The 24,638-nt window shown below is 45.9% G+C and overlaps 1 protein-coding gene across 2 annotated transcripts in view; it reads left to right on the top strand.

The window, feature by feature from the left end:
- The window catches only part of HDAC6 (histone deacetylase 6), a 167,787-nt gene that overhangs the window by 118,168 nt on the left and 24,981 nt on the right, over nt 1-24,638 (top strand). For both annotated transcript variants that reach the window (XM_086940369.1, XM_086940370.1), the window contains 3 exons: nt 423-2,227; nt 8,931-9,062; nt 9,924-10,070. In XM_086940369.1, coding sequence (XP_086796495.1) covers nt 423-2,227; nt 8,931-9,062; nt 9,924-10,070 — 2,084 coding nt within the window. The remainder of the gene's footprint in view (nt 1-422; nt 2,228-8,930; nt 9,063-9,923; nt 10,071-24,638) is intronic.

The following is a 24,638-nucleotide window of genomic DNA, read 5'->3' on the forward strand; positions in this document are numbered from 1 at the left end:
AAAACAAGCATGTTAGCAATATTTTAGGGCTCTTGTATTGTGTGTTCTTGAAGTTCTAATAAAGCATGCCGCTTCCCTTTTGACTAGTGTTGAAAGCGGGTTTACGCCAAAAAGTGGACTGACTGAATTCTGACTTTTTTTTGGGTGCATCCGAGTAGATTAGATTTTTGGGCATCAAATCCTTCTGAAGTGGACTGTATTGAAGGAGATGATTTAAACACAGAAATCTGTACCTCTCTTGCCTGCAAAACAGTTCAGGGAGGTGCATGCTTTCTACATTTATTTTAGTTGACTGCTCAGCAGCAGCCAGTCAGAGCAGATTAAATGGGATGGCGTGAAAAGCTGTGTATAACTGGGTGTGATGGAGATAACTCCTTAAAGTGGTAAGGTGGCTCACTAGGTATCCTTTTCTCTTCTTTCAGTCCCTGAGTTTGTGATTGCTGTTGATGAGGTGACTGGAGGTAAGCCTGTCACGCCAAGTAAAAGCCGTGATAACACGCCAAAGCCAAGCACACCGGAAAGGAATGGTAGCAGCTCGCCTGGGAAGACAGCTACACCAGTGGATACTAAAATGAACAACCCCCTGAAGGAAGAAGAGAATCCGGGGCTTCTAACACCAACTCTTGGGAAGCCAATGAAGCCCATTAGAATTGATAGCGGCCATGGAGTGAATGAAGCAGAGTTGTCCATGGCATCTGTTTCATCCTCCAGGGCGTCGGAGACTGCCTTAATGGTTGGAACTGATCAGAAAATGGAGAAAGCGGTGGAGATGAGGGTGCCAGTAACACAGTTAAAAAAGCTGGAAAGCCCAGTTGGAATTGAAAATAATCATGACACCCAGCAGGCAGAGATAATAAGGGGTCCATTGTCCTCATCAGACAAGCATAAGACCCCGATGGTGGTTGAAAATGACGATGAAGTGGACAAATCAGGGCAACCATGTGTTTCTGCTTCACCGTCTGAGAATCCTGTAAGTATTAAGAAGGATCATGAATCAGATGAAGCAGTGCAGAGGGGGAACCCCACGTCGCCGATGGAGAAAAAGGAGCCCCTCATAGCAAATGGCAATGTTTATAAATTCGAAAAAATGGTGGAGAGTAAAGACCTCAGTTCACTACCATCGTCTGAGATCCTCACAATGCAAGAGAATCCTTGTGGTTTCCGAAATGAGGTTCCATTGGTCCCCATTTTATCAACTGCCAAACTAGAGATGCCCAAAGAGACTCTGAATGATCCAGAGGAGGAACCGTCAAAGGAGGGTTCAAGCCATGTAGGAGCTGGGTCTTCAGTGATGACACTCTCCCAGTTAGTATTGCAGCAATCTGTTTCCCTTGTTGGTGAATGTGCAGACTTTGACGAACCAGTGACAGAAGACCCAAAGTCACAGTCTGGTGTTGAGGATTATACACAAGGTGCGGCTCCAGAGACTGTAGTCTGTCAGTCTGTGACTGGGGAACCTGTGACTCCCAGTGAAAACAGTAATATGGTTGAAGAAGCACTTCTACCACAGCAACCATGTCAGTGTGTGACTGCTCTGGGTGAAGAAAAACACCCTGGAAAGGAGTTGTCAGTTGGAGCTACCAAGACATATTTCCCAGACCCAGAACACATGAATGCACAAGACTCCAGCAAAGACCAGAATAAGACATTGGGCGTAAATATGGAGGTTCTGCAGCTGCCTGCAGTGGAACCAGTTCTTATGACAATCTGCAACCTGGACAAAGTGATCCTCAACGATGGGCGAGGAGACTCTCTGGCGGATGGTAAAGGCTGCACTGGAGACAAGTCATGCGACCAGCACTCTGCAGGACCCACTTTTCCTCTTTGTGCCTTTAAGAGCCCCACTTCAATGCCAGTTGGCGGTGCTAGGAGAAAGGTGAAGCCTTGCACTGTCTATTCTGACTTTTCCACCATAGGCAGCTCAGGATCCATCACCACTGCATCATCGTCCTCACCGACCTCATCTAATGCCACATCTTCTGCAGCATTTTCAGACTCAACAGGCCAGACTTTCTCCAACGTTCCCACAACACTGGCTTCAGCCTCTCGATTGGCACCCTCACCTTCCTCTCGAAGTCTGGCCCCATCAACGACATTACAGGAGTCTGCTATCTCTGACAGTGCAGTTCATACTGAGACAATAGTGGCGCTTGAAGGCATTCGAGAGGAACCTGTGGTGGAAATTTCCCTCTCTCTGCAGGTGCTGGACATAGGACAGTCACAAAAGGTAAGGTGGCGCCCAGTAAGGGCTGTGTGTTCCAATACACTTTCCTTGAAGGTTGGACACTGTTTCATTCTCCCTCTAACCAACAAGCCTTCAACTTTTAAATCTCTGGTCTACATCATGCATTCTGTCTTTGAAGGTTTAGGGAAAACGTGGGCATTTAGCAGTTATTCTGAGACTCGTGATAGGTCGCTGTTATTGCATAATATACATGTTTGAGGCATGTGAGCTGTAGATCACATGTTTGCATACTCCTGCCATCTAGTGTTGGGTCCGGATAGTTGCAAGCTGTTTATGTTCGGTGAAGTCTTTCCAGTCACGAGGTAGGTGACTCCTCCTTTTGGTGATAGTGCGCATGGGCATCAACTCCATTGTTAGATTGTTTTTTCCGCCATCTGGTTCGGACGACTATTGCTGCGCTCCGCTTTGGAATCGATCCTCAGGTGTACACTTCTCTCTACCTCAACAGTATTGTTTTCAAACATGCTTTCTCTTTCATGCTTTCAATTCTAATTTCAACACTTCGACATTTCGACCGGACGATCTGCGGGCAACCTTCCGGCCCATCCGCCTCCGTTCAGCTCCTCGTCGATGGCATGGACTCTATTTAAATTCTGTCCCCTGTGCCACTCGAAATATCCACGTACGGACTCTCATCCGGTGTGTAATTTAAGTTTGTCCCCTGAGCACAAAGAGCAAGACTGCGACGTGTGCTGACCCTTCAGGTCAAAGAAAACTCTCCGTGATCGTCGGGCTCTACGTCGAGAGAGGCAGCGGTTGGACATCGGACCCCTTCAGCGAACATTCGGAACAAGAAGAGGTATTAGCGGCAGAGGAACAGCTGACTTCAGATGCGTCTGACTTACATATCGGCCCTGAGGACGATGATGTGCGGCAGGGACAAGGGGACTTGAGTACCAAAGACACCTTGTCCCCCTCCCACTGTCCCTAAAACAAATCTAATCCTTAGGCACCACCTTCGCCTCAAGGCCAAGGTCGGCACCGAGAAGAGGTTTCTCACACTCCACCTCATGACTCCGCACCAAAACACTCTGAAAAGCCTTCGGCTCGGCACTGAGTCGACCAAAGCCCATTTCTGAGCCGAAACCTTCGAGCTCTAAATTTAAGATGGGTTCCGAACGGAAAGCTTCCACACCGAAACCCAAGAAACAACCCTCGGTGTCCCAACCCTCAGCACCGAAAGAACATTCCAGCTCCAAAAGCTTCAGTGCCAAAAAGCAAAGACTTTCTTACAACAAAACTGGATCCAAACATAGACACTGTACCTCCTAAATTGGATCCAAAACACAAGCTTTCTGGTGAGGACAGCTCATGCAAAATTCCTTTGAAGAAAAAAAGTGTCAGCACTAGTCCTTTTCATACACTTCCATCTCTTCCTCCTCCCTCTCCACCACAGCTTGATCCATTACATATTACACCTAGTCAGTCTCCTCCACCGTCAGTCTCCTCCACCTCAGTTTGACGCAGGTAACACTGACAATGAGGGGGCATAATTACCAGCTCCTTGGACAGACTACACAACTGATCCTCCACAGCATACAGACCTAGATCTTTATCCTGCCAGGCCATCTCCAACTGATGGCAATCTGTCATACCAACAGCTTATTGCTAGAACAGCAGAATACCATGGGGTGGAGCAACATAAAGAGTCCCTAGAGAAAAATTTTCTCTTTGACACTCTAGGTTCACATAAATCTAGTCAGACACTGCCTATGCTCAAGGCACACAGATGATATTTTTAAAGATCCTGTTCGTGCCAGAATCCTTACTCCTAGGGTAGATAAAAAATATAAATCTTGCCTCGCAGATCTATTTTTATTAAGGGTCAGTTACCACTTGACTCTTTACTGGTATCAAATGGTAGAAAGAGAGCTACTTCTTAAGCATCTGGGGATGCCCCTCCCCCAGATAAAGAATCAAAACTTATTGATGCTTACGGCAAACGTGTAGCTTCGCAAGCAGATAACCAATGGCGCATTGCTAACACACAGGGCTTACTCGCAAGATACGATAGAGCCCACTGGGACAAAATTAAACAATTACATCAGTTTCTCCCAGAGGAGTATAAGGCAAAGCCTCAGGATTAAGTCCAAGGAGGCAAACTAATTTCTTCTGCCTCTATCAGATGTGCTCTAGATGCAGCTGACACCACAACTAGGGAGGTAAATACTAGCATCTTACTACGACGACATGCATGGTTACAGATATCAGGATTCAAACCTAAAGTCCAACAATCCATCCTGAATATACCTTTTGATAAAAAACATCTTTTTGGCCCTGAAGTCGATCTAGCGCTCGAAAAAATGAAAAAGGACACCAATGTAGCAAAAACGATAAGGGCGCTTCAATCTCCCTCAAATAGAGGTTCCTTTTGGCGCTCCTTTTATAGGGGAGGGTCCAAGTCCACAGGCACTGACCAGAACACTTCCTCCTACAAAGGCAATTCCCAGTCATCTTTTACAAGAGATTTTTTCAGAGGAGGTTATACAGGAAGTAGTCCCAGGGGCAGAGGTAAAAACACCACACCTCACTTCCCTTTCCTCAAGTAAACAGTGACTTCCCAACACTTCCCTTCGACTCTTCCACACCTGTCGGAGGAAGACTTCAACTCTTTCTCCCCATTTGGAAATCAATAGCAACCGACAAATGGGTGCTTGGAATTATCCAACATGGTTATTGCCTGGAGCTTATCAACAATCCTCCAAACATTCCTCCTCGATCTCACAAAATGTCACCAGACCACCAGCACATGCTCCAACAAGAAGTGCTATTGAACAAGTCCCACTTCAATACCAAGGGTCAGGGGTTTATTCCCTTTACTTTCTCATTCTCAAAAAGGGTGACACCTTGATACCTATTCTAGATCTCAGAGAGTTAAACAAATACATATTGTCAGAGCACTTTCACATGCTAACTCTGCAACAGGTACTTCCCCTCTTACAGCAAGGCGACTTTATGTTGACTTTAGATCTAAAAGACGCCTACTTTCATATTCCAATGCATTCCGCTCATCACAAATACCTCAGGTTTCTGATAACAGGCAAACATTACCAGTTCAATGTACTTCCATTTTGCATCACCACAGCCCCCAGAGTGTTCACCAAATGTCCTTGCAGTGGTAGCCGCTCATCTCAGAGGACAATGTATACATGTCTTCCCTTACCTGGACGACTGACTTAGCAGAGTTGGCATTTATTAAAATTGTATACTGCACACACAGACAACAGTACCCCTTCTTCATCAGTTGGGTTTCACAATAAATGCACAAAAATCTCACCTGTGTCCGGCACAACTGCAATCTTATCTGGGAGCTACCCTCAAAGCTCTAGCCACTCCCAATGTAGCCAGGGTTCACAATATTCAGGCCACAATATTACAATTTCAACCCAGTCGGTCATTACCAGCCAGAATCTTCATGCAACTGCTGGGAATTATGGCAGCCTGCATTGCAATCATACCCCATGGAAGGCTTCACATGCTTCCTCTGCAAGAATGTCTAGCGCAACAGTGGAATCAATCACAGGGTCTATTAACCGATCTAGTGTTGGTAGACCGCCGCACCCATCGCTCTCTGCAGTGGTGGAACCCTCAAAACTTAGCAAAAGGGCGGCCTTTCATAGATCCGATTCCACACACTATACTGACAGCATATGCATTGTTAACAGGTTGGGGTGTCATCTTCAACATTACACAGTACAGGGGCTCTGGTCGAACAATCACAAACGTCTCCACATCAACTACCTAGAACTTCTAGCAGTGTTCCTAGCACTCAAAGCTTTTCTCACCCAACTTGTAGGAAAGACTGTCTTAGTCCGCACGGACAACATGACAGCAATGTACTACCTACATAAACAAGCTAATTGGGCATTTACCACAAAATCTATCTCCTAGGAGATCTCCTTCCAAGAGTAGACAATCAGATTGCAGACTTGCTCAGCAGGCCAGGCAGCGAGTACACAAGTGGGAACTTCATCCCCAAGTTCTTCATCCCCAAGTTCTTCTTCCCTACTTTCAAAAATGGGGATTTCCACAGATAGATCTGTTTGCCACAGTACTCAACGCAAAATGCCCAAACTTTGCATCCAGATTCCCACACGGAGCATCCAGATGCGATGAATTGGTCAGGGATATTTGCTTGCGCTTTTCCGCGTCTCCCACTAATTCCATTACTAGTTAGGAAGCTCAGATAAACGTCCCTCACACTGATCTTAGTAGCCCCCACATGGGCTCATCAATCTTGGTACACCACCCTGATAGAACTCTCGGTGGTTCCACATCAAAGGCTACATCTCATTCTCTGTCTCCTCACTCAGGGCTATGGAGAAATCAGACATCCAAATCCCACAGAACTCAAACTAGCGATTTGGCTCCTGAAGTCATAGAGTTTGGTTATTTACAACTACCACCAGACTGTATGAATATTCTCAAAGAGGCTAGAAAGCCACAACTGGTCCCGTACGCTCACGAACTGTCCATGCGATGGAACATCTCCACAAACAACAATTCACATTATTTTCTTCTGCAAATATTACAAATCTCCCCGCAAATCTTGGATTCTTCCACTTCTTCGATCTAGTGGTCATAGACAGTGTTATTCTGCACTCCTGTTTCTGCAATGTTTGGACTCGCCGCACGTAGCTAAATTTATAGCGACCTTTTTAAAAGCCACTATCACAATACGCCAAAAATTTACAAACTGAACAGTAATACCTAAGCAATAAGTTCCTTCTCACGCACTTTTTAAATTTTGTCCTTCTTAAATTTATGTTTATGATGAAATGTTTTGCTCTGTTTTTAAAATATGTACTTTTTATGATTATACAAGTGGTAATCGAATAAAAGTTATTGAACTGCATCAACATGGAAACAGTTTGTTGTCTCTTCTAACAACAACATCAATCCACTTGATGCTTCTGTACAGAACATCATTTGTTATCTGTTGCATTTACAGCAATGTGGATTAGCTTACACATCCATCAGTTTACATCTAGCAGCGGATAGCTGCATACTTGCAAAATAGACTACACTTTTCTCTATTCAGAGTACCTGTGATTAAAACCTTCATGGAAGGATTAAAAAGGGTTATACCACCAATAATTTCCTCTGCTCAAGAGTGGAACTTGAACATAGTCCTTACAAGGCTAATGGGTCCACCTTTTGAACCAATGGACAAATGTCAATCAGTTGAGTTACCTGTGTTCTTTCCTCTACCTGATTCCGTAGCAGGACGAGCTTTACATACACTTGATGTTAGGCAGGCTATACTTTTTTACATAGAAAGAACTAAAGAATTTAGTTTTAAAAAAGCATCTATTTGTTGCTTTTTCTCCACCTCCCAAGGGCAATCCTATATCTAAATCAGGTATTGCAAGATGGATTGTAAAATGTATCCAAACATGTTATGTTAAAGCAAAGAGAACTTTGTTAGTACCCCCTAGAGCGCATTCTTCTCACAAAATAGGGGCTACTAAGGCCTTCTTGGGAAATATTCTCATAGCTGCAACATGGTCTACACCGGACACATTCACCTAACACTATTGTGTAGATGTGTTGGCAAGCCAACAGGCACATGTAGGCCAAGTAGCACATAAAACACTGTTTCAAACAGCAAGCAAACAAGCAGCCAAAACCTGGAACGAGCTTCCGGTAGACATCATGCTTGCACCCTCCCCATCTCCCACCCCAGTGCCTTGAGACCCTCACGGGTGAGTAGCGTGCTTTGAGCGGATAATGGTACTTACCCAGTAAGCATCTGTTCTTGGCAAGTAGAGCAGTAGATTCACATGCACCCACCCACTTCCCCGGTCTCCTGTAGTTGTTGTAGTTCTTAATTCACATGCATACGCATGGACATCTCTGGTCTACACATATTAACTCCATTCTCACCCTCTGCGGAAAACAATCTAAAAATGGAGTTGATTCCCATGCGCACTATCACCGAAAGGAGGAGTCACCTACCTCATAGCTGAAAAGACTTGTTCGAACAAAAACAACTTGCAACCATCCGGACCCAACACTAGATGACAGGAGTATGTCAATCTTCAACGCTACATGCCAAGAACAGACGCGTACTCTGGAGAGTGTTGGTCATTGAATGCAAAGAACATGGAACACAGTTTCTACCACGCTTAGTCGTAGTGTCTTCAAAGTGAAGAATGTGAGGTACACTGATTTCACTATAGTGCATTAGGGATGCACCGCGTTCTACCAACATACTCCGCTTCTATGGCTGAAGCACCTTGAGCCATCTTTGTACAAAGAGGCCCCATTCCAGACTGGCAGCTAGGGAGTCTCAGGGCAGAATTAATTGCTATGAGTGCAAGCGCTGGTTCTTGCACACGTAGCCTAGGTTGCATGTGGCTAGTTGCAATCTCTCATGGCATGGCTCATCACTGATCAGATTTCCGCAGTCTTCGGTGAAGTAAGCTGCATCTGATAGAGATTGTCACTCCAGCATACCATGTATAGTGCAGGCTTTGAGTTGAGGCATGAGACATTCATGCCTGCTATCTGGAATCCCTGGCACAGGCTTTGAGTGCCAGCTTCTCATTGCATCTCTTGGGGGTTAGAGAGTGCTTGTACAGTCCAGAGAGACACAGCAAGAGAGGGTTGGAGAGCCAGCATACAGAGAGAGCTGCCTATCAAGGTGTTGTATTGTATTTTCCATGTGCATTTTATCTTTCAGGAGATCCCGGGAAACTCCATTTCGACTAGCCCAAAGAAGGAAGAGCTTTTGGAAGAAGCTACTGGCTGGACCAACCCTTTGGCCTCCAGGCCTCTCTGCAAACTCTTTGGGAGCGGTCCAGAGGAGGAATCGGTGAGGGGCAAGATAAGCACCTATAAGATGTATTGAGGGTCTTGACTTGAAAAACAGGGGCTGCTATAAGTCAGAATACCAGCATTACATGGATTTGTCTGTGTTTTGCACAGTAAAGGTGCACTATCAGCTAACCGAGGGATCCAGATGCATTGATTCTATAATATAATTCAGCCACCTCCACATGAACATATTGTGTTATCAGGGTCTATAAGCTTCACCTCTCTGTGGTTGTGCTTGCTTTTCTGTGAAAAGGGTGAGACTTTACAGGCTAGCTAATGACTTGTAGTGGCTGTTAAACAAATGACTGGACATCAAGTAATTGATTTACACCTCATCAGGTCATGATTCAGCTTTACTAACCGCTTATGAGCTTCATGTGCCAAAGTGGGTGTGGTAGATGCACTTCCTAATTGTAATCCTTTGAAAAACTGAACAGGTGTATCTATTGCTAGACTAGTAGTGCAGGCCATTAACAGTGCTGCAATAGCAGGGGTACTGTACATCAGGCAGTGGAAGATGAAGCTTTGACCCAGTAGTAAATTAGAATGAGGTGCAGAAAGCCATGATTGAGTTTTCTTGCCATTGCTGTGTTTGGATTTCTTTTCCTGTGTTACGCAAGCAGTGCAGTAGAGCATGATTGATATTTGATGCTAGAGCTGCCCATGGATTTCTTGCATTCTGCTAGCCAGGATGGGGATGTGTTGGGAGAGCTGTCACTTGTTCCCTTTACTGGAATATTAGTAAGTGGTGGAGCTCAGAGTGCGGGTGCACTGGCAGTGTTGTGCCGTTGGACTGAGCTAGTAGGGTTGCTACTTCATGACATAAATCAGTTAATACAATTTTTGACTTCTTCTCCAGGGCATGTTGTTTGCAGTCACTCCTCTACCTTGGTGTCCTCACTTAGAATCGGTACAGCCCGTCCCAGAGTGTGGCCTCAATGTGACGGAAGCCTGTCGAGACTGCAACAGCACAGTAGAAAACTGGGTCTGCCTTGTCTGTTACAAGGTAATTATTCTTTGTTTTTTGTATATTCTGTGCTCACATGTTAACTTATTATCGAATCTGGTTCAGGATTAATCATTCTAATATATACTTATACCTCAGATTCATCTCCTTGTGAATATTTGCCCAGGCATTAAACTGGATCCGGAAACTCAATAGTGGTACTCCTGCATGCCTGTATCTGGAATCGTGCGACTCCTCAAGGACATTGTTCCTCCCTATATATGCTATCCGGGCTTTTTGAAGCTAGTTTTTTTTATCTTTCTGCAGCTTCAGACACGAAGCCGAAGCTGTACTCCTTTCATCTATGACAAGATTGTATCTACAAAATACTCTTTTTTTGTTGTTGTTTTGTTTTTATTTATTAATTAGTGTGCAAGGGAAAGGTGTCCCCTCCCAAAAAGATGGGGTTTAAACCTTGTAAGGACTGTTGCAAACAAATATCTGTGACATACCTCCCAGAGAGAGTGCAGGGGGATCAGCATGACCCAATCTTGCTTCCAAGTTCCTATATAGTAGATTTTGGTCCCAGAGCAACCCAAATTTTCAGATCTGTCTGAGACATTGCAGCAAATAGAGGCCTTCAGGAGGGTATGTTGTTCATATTTGCCCCGCTTCCGGATCCCTTTGGCGCACATCCAGGCCCCAAGGATCGACAGAGGCCCTCATTCAGGGCCCCCGTCAGGAAATTCACCCTTGGCACCATCTGTGCCTCTTGAACCCTCTTGGATTCCTCACCAGATTCAGTGCCAACTTTGATTCCGGCACCACTTCCTGCACCTGTTCCCTTCACAGTGACACTGTTGCCAGAAGAGGATGCACCACCTATAATGGTTTCCCACTCCGAGTTAGCCTCCTTTGAACCAGGCCACGTTCTGATCCCATGTTAGTGCAACCTACGGCCAAACGAGTGCAATACATTGCCTTTACCACGTGGTAGAGCTCTGGTTCAGTTTCTCAAAAAATACTATGATAAGGGGGTCACATTTGTCCTACTATATGATGAGAACAGTTAGTATGCAGACTTAGAGGATGGCAGTGGTCTAAACACCTCCCCAGACACTGGACGTGTCACTCCCCCTTGTCCTGCCACAATGGAGAGTGTATTTTTTGCCATGGTTGTGCGACTGGCTGTGGAGGAACTTGGCAAAGTCCTTAATGATACACTTTGCTGAGTCATGCCCTGGACTCCAGTCAACAGACATGTAGCCCACTGCCACAAACCGAGCATCTGGCGATCCTGCCTTCTTGACTCCACACTCGAAACCTAAAAAGTCTGGTAGTCCAGGTGTCCACTAGCAGAGTGAGCTCTCATGCCTTTTCTATGACGACTCCTGACTGTGCATCTAAACGCATGGAGAATTTTTGGAACCTAAGTTCTCTTCTGCAAGACTTGCTTTGCGCTTAGTCAATGCCAGCTTCCTCTTTGGCCACTACAGCCATGCTTTATGAAGTGTGGTTGTTCAGATTCTCCAGGCAGTTCCAGAGGGTCTACTGGTATCTTTAGCCCAAACCTACTGAACGGCAAGAATGCCGCAAAATTTGTTGTCTGGCCTGGACACTGCTTCAGCGCCACTCCTGGATGAGGTCTACAGGCTTCTTGGGGGATGTCCAGTTACCATTAATGGACATGCTCTTTGATGGCTCTCACCGCACCTTGAGTAAGCGAACAGTAGTCTGTCTGAATGGGTTTTCTGAAGGGAAACTTTCAGTAGACCTTTATTCAATGAAGGCAGCAATGCAGTGGTTGGGGTTGGATGTCATCCAGTTGGGAGCTCAGCCTAGAGGGTCTAAGCTTGGAATGTAGATATTTAAGACTTCTCTCTCTGCTCACTTGGGGTGGGTCAACTGTACACACAAGGGACTTTTTGCACCAGTGACGTTTTTTGGTACCTCCTCCCCCACACCACTGGAACGCTTCTACTATGTGCGACTCAGGCAGGACATTCGGGCCCTTGCGCCTTGCTTCCCACTCGAACTGCCCATCATGCCCCCCCTGCACGTCCTACTACAGCAGGATTCCCCAGAGCATGTAGTCTCTCCCTGCCCTGGCCAAGACCAGGTGGGAGGAGGACATGGGACACCCCCTCACAAAAGAACAGTGATCCTTCTGCTGTCGGCAGACTGGCAAAATCTCGGCTAATAGCAGCTTACGACTTATACATTATAGATATCTACACCAACTTTATTATACACCTGCCCGACTGCACCTTCTCCGGCTGCGCGATTGCATGCCGTTGAAGGAGAGGAAGAGCTCCAGAATTTAAGGGTGGTTGAACGATCTTATAGTGTGGCTCAATGATTAGAGCGGCAGATCTTGATGCAGAGGTCTAGCCCGGGACCAGGGTTCAATTCCCCGCCTCGGCGGGTCTTGGGCTCAAAATTCCACGGACCTGATAATTCTCGCCTCGGTGCCTATTCCAATCATGGAGTCCCACTCTGCAACTCTGGGCAATAGCTTGCTTAATCTCCACAACGGCCCCCACAACGCTAAGGATGCCTGGCCTCCACCTTGGGCGTGCCCAGGAGTGGACGCCTCACAGGGAAAGCCAGGATGGGTTCCACAGCGGTATACGTACAAGCGCCTTGAGACCCTTGCGGGTGAGTAGTGCGCTATACAAGTATCAATTTACATTTTACATTTACATACACTTTCAAGACCAGCTACATACTTACGCTGAACTTATGCCACCTACATCTCGCCCACAGGACATTTGGGCCCCTCTGCAAACTTACCTCCTGAAACATACTGATACTGATGACATACACCCAGACCAGCTACCGGAGGAGGTGGGCAGACGGGAGGGACACCGAGAAGAGGTAGACTCATGAGATGTTGGAGGAGGAGGTCTGTCTAGCTCTGTACAATCTGTGGGTTTGGGAGCGGCGATGAAGTGGGATGGTGGCACATGGCGGGGGAATGTGGCAGTGATGGTCGACCCAGATGAAGACCAGTGGCAAGAGAACTGTGGCTTTTTCACGTTTTCTGGATATTTATGTTTGTTAGAGACCTGAATAGTTGGCTGAATAACTTGAATGCCCTCCTTACGCGGCTGGCCGGATGTGTTGTACGCGGCTTGCTGTGCTTCTTCCCATACCCCCTCCGTTGTAAACTCAAATGGGACGCAGTGCCGGCCGCTGGGATGTAGGCACCCTGCTGTGTCAAATTTGCCAACAGTCAATAAAGGTCTTGTTGAAATTTAAAATAAAAATAAAAGATATTTAAGACTTATCCACTATTGGGGTATCTTTCATAGACTCACATGCCTGAATCATTCCCCGTTGTCGCAGTGGGAGTCCCACAGTACATAAATAACAAAGTAGTAAGTACTAGATTATACCTTTCCATAGGCTATTATGGTAGCAACCATATTTTCTATAGCCTATTAATATCCTTTTACAAAAAGGACCAAAGTGAAAACTCACCCAATCCGCACTCAGCACCCTCTAGAACCTTGTTATGTTATGTTCTGTTACAGAGAGGCTGAGTGCCTCAGATTTTCACTGCACTTCGTAATGTAAGGGAGTCCCCCTGAGCTCTGCGCAGTCTACTTCAACTTTCTCAGATAAGTCTACTTTGGATTTCTTTAAGAAGAATGTCTGATAAGAAAGGATTATTTAGAGCCTGTAAATCCTGTGGTAAGAAGAGAGTGCATGTAGATGATGCACACAAAGATTGTATTTATTGTCTCTATCCCAGCCATGAGACAAAGCAATGTAAAATGTGCCGCACCTTCCCCACTAAGACCTTGAGGGATAGAGAAGGAAGGCTTGGATCAGAACTGTGGCTTTGGGTGTGGCCTGGTTGTCTTGAACCAGGCATGGTTAGAAGATCACATTAAAAATGTGTTTGTTTCCAAGACACCGTCATTTTGATTTTTTGTTGGTTTCTGCATCTTCCACATGGGGACGCCAAATATTTGTTTCTTTATGTTCCGGATGCTTAATACCTCATTTAAATCTGGCAATTAAGTGATAGAATGGGAAACTGAGTCAATTGTCCCTACTATAAAAAAAATTAAAAAATAAACTACATTAGATCTGTTCATTTCTAGCAATTGCCACTTGATCTCACTTTTTCTGTTTTGCAACAAAATCACAAAAAATAGTATTGAATTTCAGTTCCCTTCTAATCCCACCTCAGAGATGATTTCGGCCCTATCATGGGCTGAGAGTACAATAATTGCAGAGCAAAATGAGTTACATAATATTGGATCATGGCAATATGGCGACTACACTCTCCTTGATCTTGGCGCCCCCTTTGACTTGGTTTGTCATACTTCTCGATTCTATAAGCTCTCAGGAGCTGAAGTGAGTGGTCGTGCCACAGATTTGTCACATTCTTTTTCTCACAGGCAAGAGCCAGGCTGTTCTGCAGCATAGAGCTTACATAGATTCCACTACTTGAATGATCCCTTGATGTCTTTCTGTGAACCCTGGTACGGCGGGAAATAATTCAAGCATGTGATTCCATCAAATCGATGAAACTATAATTATGGGTAGGTTAACTTTGTCTTATTTGGATCTTTCATGGATTCACATACTTGTACTACTTCCCTGTGTCTGGGGTTTCCCAACCTGACAACTGTGAATAATTGAAGCATGTGAATCTATGAAAGATACCAATACTAGATAACTGTAGTTTCAGGGAAGTCACTTTTTAATGTACATGGCCCATTCAGTTCTCTATCTAAGATGCTTGTGTGTTGAGTCCGGAGGGTTCATCTCAGTCTTACCTTGTTCATGTATGTAGCCCCTTTGGCTAAAATAATTAGGGACTTCCAGCTTTATGTGCTTGCAGATGACACACACGTCATTTTAAGACTTGCTGGGATAGATGGCAATGCATGTGTCAACTCTCCGAAAGGCTGTATTAGACTGGATGTTTTCCAACTGTCTAAAGTTAAACTCAAAACTGATGGACGTTTACTACAGGGGTACACCTTCTTGCTGGATCCCAAACTGGTGGCCTGACGTCCTAGGGCAGTGCCCTACCCATATTTGGGCTGCCATAAACATCAGGCTGATACACACTCTTTTTCTCCTAGAATCGAAGAAGTTATGTCTTGCTCTTTTGCCACTTTTATATTCTAAAGAAAATCCTCATTTGGCATTGGCTGGATCCTGCTTTGACTCCGCCAGTCATCTTAAGTTTGTGCTTCCAGCATATCTACTTCAATCCAGTGGATGCTAAACCACCGCAACATCTGCTCCCAACTAAGATTTATTGAGGCCAAATGGAATTTTTGCTGGCCTCTGGGCCCCTCCTGGGCGCAAATTGCTATACCCTCGATCAGCATTGGATTGGAAGCTGGGACTCTTGCCACCCTTGAGTTTCTACAATGGCCTCTACGTGGGGAAAGGAGCCTGTTGAAGGATTTTTGTTATTTGGTTTCGGTAGTTTTCTCTTTTTAACTGGAAATGGAGCAGTTGGTTCATAGGGTACCTTTGCCATATCCATTGAGACTTTGTCCCTATTATAGTTAACTGGAAAAGTCCTGGAGTCCTCTGGGCTCATCTCAGCAAAGCCCAGGAGGATAACCATGGGATCTGTTTATAGAAAATATCTCCTGACTCTGGAAGGTGCTGGCACCTCCTGGTTCTCGATGTGTTAGCACCTTCTGTTTTTTATTGTGTACCTCTAAATAAATTTCCTGTTTTCTCTTCAAATTTGTAGCAGCAGTTGGCCATTTAGTTTATTAAATGTTAATTACTGTGTCCCATTTGTTCACCCTTAGTACGTCCCAGAGTTAGCCATGATTGCTCAGCATGGCCTTGCCAGGAGGTAATAACCGTTGGAGTGCAAGAGTATTCTGGCCCTGAGACATCTGTAATAAACTGCTGTAGCCCCTGACTGTGGATGGAATCCCGAACAAGCCTCACAGGCGTCACGAATGGGGAGGATGAGCAGTAAAGAAAGAAAACCGTGTTGTGTAGGGGTTTATGCTCAGCTGGTAGTTAAGACAGTACTTATTTCCTTCACGCACGGCTGGAGCAGGACGTAGGAGAATGGCACAGCCTTTTGGGGCCAAAGGCTTCCATTTTGGAACTATTCAACTTCAGCCTGCTCTACCCCGTTCACATCTCCACATTTATTGACTTGTTAATTGAGACACAGATTTAGCGCTTGCAGCACATGCAAAGGACTCCATCCAGCCTAAGACTGCCCCCCCTTTTCTTGTGCGCTGGATACATCTCGAGATCTTGCTCTACTCTATTCACCTTCCTCCTCCACTTGATTCTCCTCCACTAACTTATTATCAGTATACATTACTCCAATATTGGACCTTTCATAGATTTACATGCTTGAATCATTCCCCGCCATCAAGTTGGGAGCCCCACAGTACCTTATAGTAACAATGCAATGTTGAACATAGACTAGAAAGGCCCTAGGCCCTTCCGTTTTGTAACATATCATTGTCAATTTAAAAAAAGAGACCAAACTTAGGTTTGAACCAATCAGATAGCTTTGCCCTCTAGAACAGTCCTGTGAGAAGCTCCAGTCCCCCAGATTTTCTACTGCATGTCGTGCTAGGGAGTCTCAACTGATCTCTGCTCAGTTATACCTATTCTGAACTGTTCCAAACCTTCTTATTACTTCAGAGGTATACAGATTTATGCTTAAAACTACTTGACTGGAGTCATTAGGTTTTACTGACTAGTCTGACTGAGATCCTGCTCATCAGGACCCCAGTCTCTGTGCTTCTTCCCTAAATTGGACATGGTGAGTATTTGGGTACCCCGTAGATTGGTTACTGCTGTATCCTTATAAGTCCCTAGTGTAAGGTGTTAAGGTACCCAAGGCATAGGTACACCAGGGGTCCCCCATGGGCTGAAAAACGTATTATGCCAACCATGGGCGACCACACAAATTGTGACTACAGGCCTTCCATTGCAGCCTGTGTAAGCTGGTGCTAGCACCATTTACGACAAATATAGGTTTCCTTAAATCTGAGGTCACTGCACTTGAAATCTATGTCACCCCTAAGACAGGCCTTTCAATCCTGAAGACAGGGTGCTCTGTTCTAAGTGTGAGGGTGCCCCTGCATGAGCAGGACACCCTTACAATCTACGTAGCCCATTCTCCCGGGTTGTAAGTGCATCAGCCATTACGATAAATAGTGGAGCCATGTACCATTACGTGATGGCTATCTCTAAACTGGCTGTAACAAACCCTGTTTTGTTTGGTATCAAACATGATGGAATCATGCAATCATACCCCAACACCATAAACAGTGTTGGAGGTATGATTCCATGCAGTACAAAGCTCCTCCGGGAGTCCTTCAGTGCTCCAAGTACCAGTCTTCTAGACCAGACAGCAAGCTATGGCTGCTGCCAACCAGAGACACAACTCTGCCCTCCTGCTGCTGAGCCGAGCTCGAGCAGGGGAAGGCAAGGGAATAGGTTTCCTGTCACAGGGAGGTGTGACCACCTCCCAGACAGGACTTGGTGTATTGGGACAGGTTGGGGGCACTTGGCAGCACCAGTAGACTGCTTTGAAGGGCACATTTAATGCCCTCCCTGCGTACTCCAGTTGGAACCAGTTGCCAAAACTGTACAAAGCACATGGGAGTTTCCTCCCCACTGTCCAGCCCCTCCTGTGGGAGGGTTCCCTGAATCACCCCAACCCATTCCTTAGGGTACTTAAATGCTTACCTGTGGGTGTCTAGTTGGATTCGTTGTGGGATTCAGATCTGAAGCCACTTCATTTTCAACCGTCTGGGCACTTTGGACTTCGCTTTGGGAACCGAGACAGCAACTGTTATATTAAAAGATTTTGTAAATCGTGCATACACCGGGCTGGTTTCATGGCGCTACTCTGAGAGATGCCTGACCCTAGGGAGTTACTCATAAGCTGTCTAAATAGCCAGGTGTTGAGGAGCCTCCTGAAGCTTAGGAGGTTGTTGCATGATCGAATTGAGGGGGGGGGGGGGGGGGGGGGGGGGGATTTTGTTCCACAGTCTGGGAGCTAGAATGGCAAACCTGGCACCACCCAGGCGCTTTAGTTTGAAGTCAGGGATTGAAAAAAGGTGCTTATGGGCCGAGTGCAAGTTGCGTGTGGGTATGTGCCCATGATTAAGGCTGTCCAGGAATTTGGGCTCCTTCCATTCTGGGATTTAAAGATGACACAGCATACCTTGAAGGTGCGACGCTGCGAGATGGGAGCCAGTGCAGCTTCCTCATCAAGGGGGTGACATGATGATGCCTTGGCTGTTGAAAAATCAGTCTTGCTGCTTGGTTCGGAACCAGTTGCAAGCATTTGATTAGATAGAGTGGGATGCCAAAATATAGCAAGTTGGCGTAGTCAACATGCAACATAACCATGGCAAGCACTACCTGAATCAAAACATCCTTGGGTGAGATATCTTCTAATCTTTTTTATTTTCCTCAGCTGGAAGAAACATGTGGCTATCACTGACCCAATTTGGGGCTTCATGGTGAGGTCGTGATTTATTGTTACCCCGAGGCTTTTGGCCGAGGTAGTTGGGAAGGGAATTTGGTCCAGCTCCTTTGGCCAAAAGTGTGAGCCCCATGGGTTGTGAGTGCCCCCGGTTAGAGCTCACTCGGTTTTATCTGGGTTAAGTTTTAGGTGATTACTACTCATCCACCCGCTAATAAATAGCATAGTTGACTGAAAATATCTGACCGAGTCGGAGGACTTGCTTATGGAGAATATTAGCTGGAAGTCAGCAGCATAATTGAAGGTGCAAACTTCCTTCTCTCTCAGAGCCCGGATCAGTGGAAGGAGGTATAGGTTAAACAGAAAGGGGGAAGTGAGGAGCCCTGTGGGACACCACATGTGGTCCTCATTATGGGCACTGTATACTGGGCAATGCAAACCTACTGGGAGGGATTTCCCAAAAAGGAGCAGACCCAGCCCAGGGCAGGCCCCTGGATACCCGCATCTCCTATTCGGTCGACCAGTATACCGTGGTCAACCATGTCGAAGGCCACGGAGAGATCAAGATGGACAAGGGCCTGTGGGGAGCCCTAATCGGCGTCCCTGCAAAGAGTGTCTAATACTGTTAGTATTACAGCCTCAGTGGAATGTGCAGGGTGAAACCCTGCTTGATGAGGATCGAGATATCTAGACTCTTCTATGAATCCCGGGAGGCATCTAGTGGATTAGGCTTCCAAGACTTTGGCCATGTATGGGAGAAGAGAAATTGGGTGATAATTTTTCAAGATTTGGGGGTCTGACCCTGGTTTCTTCAGGAGAGGAAGACTCCTTCTACTCCTGGTCTCGTCATCCTGCCGGTCTTCTATGCCATCTGTGCCTGTGCTCCATACAGGTTCTTCTTCAGGCCTGTGGACATCAAAGACACCCAAAGTAATCTCCCTTGAAGTGAAGGTGTCACTTCCCTGCATCTGCAGGCACCGCAACAAAGCTGACCAGTCTGCTGTAACTGAGCTCCTACGGACTCTGAAAAGTTTAGCAAAACAGGTGGTGGTTTTGCAACTCTCTCAAGGCCTGCACTGTCTTCACAGCAGGTTTGAAGGCAGTATCCCTCATCGAAACCGCTAGAACACTACCCCTGTGCACCGTGTCGACTTGCTGTTGCCAAGGCTTGTTGACTTCTCACTAGAGATCTTTGTACTCCAAGAAGCTCCAGCCTCAATCTTCTCCTGCACTGCATCCTCTGCACCGTTGACCTTCATCATTTGGTGAGCTGCTAGAGGACCTCTTGCAACTCCTTTGCCTCCGGCCCATGGTTCCTCTTGAGGGTCTTCTTTGGCTCCAGTGAGCTCCCCTGTTGCTCGGTGCCTGCTCTGACTTTCCTGCTAGTGGTGTGTCACTTGGACCTTGCTGGTCGCAACACTGCATCCTTTTCAACTACTACGTTGTTTGCTGTTGCCAAGGCTTGTTGGTGCCCCTCACGGACACTGACCACCTGGCTCTTGACATCCGACGTGGGACAGCTTGTGCATGGTTTGTTATTCCACAGTGTCGCCTGGTCCGCACAACTGCAACTTCAGGGGCACCATCAACTCAATTCAATTCAATAGTCCTTTATTCGATATTTAAAAAATACCATAAAAGTACAAGTTATACAGTTGAAATGCAATAAAATACAGTTCATGACAAAAAACATTGGAGACAGTTGGCCGTAAATTAATTCAACACAGCCCTCTTGAGTTCCTAAGTCTTAAAGCAACCTTGATAAAGGTCATAGTACATAGCAGTGTAAGGGGATCATTGGCCCTTTGCAAAAATAAAAGGGCGACCTTGCGTGTCTGAACTTCGCCTGTTTTAAAATCCTTACTAAAAAGCTATGCCTGGGTAAAGCATAAAATGGGCATAATAATACAAAATGAAGGGTGTCCTGCGGAGACCTATTGTCGTAGCCGCAGGGACCCTTCTGCTCAACAGTTACAGTAAAATCTGGTGGATCAGCCAGTAGGTGATGTAAACGGTTGAGCCTAAAACAAGTAATTAAGAATCTTTCCTGTACATTATACGAGCGAGATAGGGTTCCATTCCTTCCCCTGTCTTTACCATTCTATGGGCGCAGACTGTGGTCTTCCTTCCTTCCGCAGCAGCTCTGCGTGAGGCTACTGTGTCCAGAAAGATTCTTTTGATTCTCAGTTTATCTTGAGGGATGATTGCCGTTGGGTTAGTAAAAAGGTCCTTATACCCAATTCCCTCAAGGGTAGTCCTCATGAATAATATAGGCAGGTGTACTTGGTGGGGTTTAGAGCACCTTTCTCAGATATTTGTTCTCCTCTATCTGTACCTGATGGGTGCTTACAAAACCCCAGACTTCAGATCCATATACCACTTTGGAACAACAGATTGAGCTGTACAAGTTCATAACTTGTTCCGGGGACCACCGACCCAGCCTGCGACCATAGTTCATTATGGCCCCGGTCGAGGCCACTAGTCTGGAACACCGCTCTTCAATTAAAAGTTTAAAATTTAAAAACCCATCAAATAGCATACCAAGGTAGGAAAAGGTCTGTACCTACCATATTTTATGTGTGCCTATTTTGTAAGAGAACTTCTTGCAGGGTTTGGTTCCAGCCAACATGACGTAGGACTTAGTTAGGTTAGCCGATAAGTCTAATGTGTCCATAAAACCGACAAACCCATCTTATCAGACACTGAAGACCCTTAGGGGTGCGGGCTAAGAGAACCGCATCATCTGCGTACAGCAGCGCTGGAACCGGGTGAGAGCCTACTCTGGGAGAATCTACTTTCAATGTACCTAACACCTGGTCTAAGTTATTAATGTATAGGGAGAACAGGAACGGGGCCAGGATGCATCCCTGTCTTACCCCACTAGTGCAGGGGAAAGGTGCGGTAGTGCCCCCTTCCAGATTAAAACGCACTTTGGCGGAGATATTCCAGTGCAATGGTCTCAAGATATTTTCCAGGCCCTGATCAACCCCTAGTCTGGTCATCAGAGCCCACAGTTTCTCTCTATTGACATGGTCAAAAGCTGCGGTAAGGTCCATAAACCCTAAATATTCTGCCTCGTTACTGGCTAAGGTATATTTGGCCACCAATAGATAAAGGTTCAGGCACTGGTCCGTCGTTGATCTCCCTGCCCTGAACCCATACTGGGTGTCAGTGATGATTTGATGTTCATCGGCCCAGTCCATAAGTCGCTTTAGGACCACTCGACCCAAGACTTTAGCCGTCACATCAATCAATGATATGGGACGATAGCACTGAGGGTTGTCCCTGTTCCCTTTTTTAAAAATAGAGACTATTGTTGCCGGTGACCATGAACGCGGAAGGCCGGTTGCAACGGCCGCATTTATTACCCTTGTAAGAATGGGAGCCCACAGTTCTACCTTACGTAAGTAGAGATCTCTTGGGATACCATCTGGTCCTGGTGCTTTGTTTTGTGTTAGGCCCTGAATGCCCACTACAATCACCATCAACTCACCTGCAGTTCCGACGTTCGTGGGCATTCGTCTTCCGTGCCTCCTGGTTACTCCTGAGTGGTATCGACCTGTCCCCTCTGCTTGCAAGTATCTCTCATCTTGAATCCACCTTTGGGTTCCAACGGACTCTTTTACCCTCTTCGCCAGCGATATCTTCACTGAAGTCCTCCCTTGTGGTCTACAACGGTTTCTAACTCACTTCACACCTATGCACCTGGTTTACCTGGTGTAGATATGCTGGTTCCTGGGGTATTCACAGGGTTTCTTCTGTATCCGCTGGGAAGGGTCCTTCTTCTTTAAAACTGCAACCGCTACTTACCCATTGACTTGTATTGAGTCCACGGTCATGTTCCCATAACTGCGCGCGGGCCCCGTGGGATTCCTGGGTACTTACCTTGGATGGCTCTGTGGGTCCCCAACTCTTCTACGTCTTCTTGGTCCAGTCTCGACTTAGGTCGTGGTTGGCATTCCACTATTTTAGTATGTGGTTTGGTCTCCCCCTGGAGAACCCTGTGTATTTGTGCTTCTTAAGTGTTCTGTTATCAAAGTAAATGTAGAATGTAGTGGTGTGTATTGTGGTTATATTTCCGGGTAGGAGATATTGCAATGTGTTAGTGAGTGGTTATAATAAACACATATTTTTATAATTACACTGTGTGTTTCTTTTTGTTATGTTAAGGTTTTTATAAAGCGCTCAAATCACCCTCGGGGGCATCACAGCGCTGACTAGCCAGAAATATTACTAGAGGAGGAAGTACAGATAAATCAAGCAGAATTACTAGAACAGATAGGCTTTCAGACGTTTCCTAAAGACATTATAGCTTGTGATTTTACGTAAAGCCTGCAGGAGTTGATTTCAATACCTTGGAGCTAGAAATGAAAAGGCTCTACCTCCTGTGCGGACCAACCAAATTCAGGGAATCTGTAAAAGATCCTGAGAGCTGGATCTGAGATTCCTACAAGGAGAGTATTTCTGTAATTTTCTCTGCAAATACAGGGGGCCTCTTTCATTTAATGTGTTGTATGTCAGGCAACAAATCTTAAAGAAAGATCTTTTTTTTACTGACAGCCAGTGCAGTTCCCTCAACAGAGGAGCTGATGAAGAACCTGCCGGTTGATTTAAAATCATTCTGGCTTCCGTATTTTGTACTACTTGAAGTTTGGCCAGTAGTGTCTCTCCAACTTCCGCCAACAGAGCGTTCGCGTAATCCAGGCGGCTAATTACCATGGCCTGTACTAGTGTTCTAAGGTGGGAGATGGGTATATAAGGTAGAATTTTTCTCAGGAGTCTAAGGCCATAGTAACACGAACTTGTCGTGGTCGAAACGTGATCTTTCATACTCAGGACCCAGTCCAATTTGAGCCCCAGATATTTTACTGTCAGTTTAGGAGAGGGGGCAAGACCCAGCTGAGCCAGCCAACAGTCCTCTGACCAGGGCTTTCCCCATAAGCATCACTTCGTTTTTTTCCGGGTTCAACTGGAGACAATTATCTGTCATCCAATCGGAAATGGCAAGCATACCGGTGGCAAAACGGGCTTTGTCGAGTGCTGGGTTCGGACCGATGGTAAATATAAGCTGCGTATCATCAGCATACGAGATGATCTCTAAACCCAGTCGCTCGACAATCCTTGCCAATGGTGCCATATATAAGTTAAAGAGGGTTGGGTAAGAGCCCTGCGGAACGCCCCTGTCAAGGTGTCTTTTTTCGGAGGTGTAAGGTCCAATCATCACTGTTTGGGTTCTCTCGGACAAAAAGTGGTTAAGCCACTTAAGTGCAGCCCCCTTAATACCTGGGGCTACTAATATCTCCGCCAGTCTAGAATGCGAGAAGGTATCAAAAGAAGTGGAGAGATCTAGGAGGATCAGAATTGTTGAGCTTCCCGCATCTATGGTCTGTCTGAGGGAATCGATCACGGCCAGGATTGCGGTCTCTGTGCTAAAGCCTGGCCGAAACCCTGACTGTGATGGATCCAGTAGATGATTATCTCCCAAATAGGTACTTAGTTGTTGATTGATAATACCTTCCAATATTTTGCTCAACAAAGGTAGCAAAGAAATGGGCCAGTAATTACCAAGAATTATAGGGTCCGCCATAGGTTTTTTCAAAAAAGGGCACACAAATGCCTCTTTCCATATCGCTGGAATGGTACCCGTATGGATAGAAAGATTAAATATGTCTCCGATGACTGGAGCGCAACAAGTTGCTAATAATGCCATTGTTTTTGGCGGACATAGATCTGAAGGTGACCCTGATTTGGCCGTCACAAGGCCTTTCATGACCTCCTCTGTCGTTATCATTGCAAAACTGCTAAGGGTTCAAGCTACACTCTCATTCTGCTTCTCCGATGAGCTGGAGGAAGACGCGTCATATGGGGCTGGTGGAGGGAAGTTCTCATAAAGTTTAGAAATGTAATTGTGAAAGTAGAGTGCTAAGGAATTACATAATTCCTGTGATTCCACCGGATCTTGACTACACTCTTTAGGGGATACAAAGTCCTGCACTAGACAGAACAGTATTTTTGGAGAGTTGCTGGCATTTTCAATATGGGTAATAATAAACTGGCGCCTGGCCCCTTTTAAGTTAAGATGGTGTTTTGCTAGCGCCTGTCTATAAAGTAATTTATTTTCATTGGTCTTACTAGAGCGCCACATTCTTTCCCGACGCCTGCAACTAGCT

The sequence above is a fragment of the Lissotriton vulgaris genome, chromosome 10 (genome assembly GCF_964263255.1).
Source record: "Lissotriton vulgaris chromosome 10, aLisVul1.2, whole genome shotgun sequence".
NCBI classification, from domain to species: domain Eukaryota; kingdom Metazoa; phylum Chordata; class Amphibia; order Caudata; family Salamandridae; genus Lissotriton; species Lissotriton vulgaris.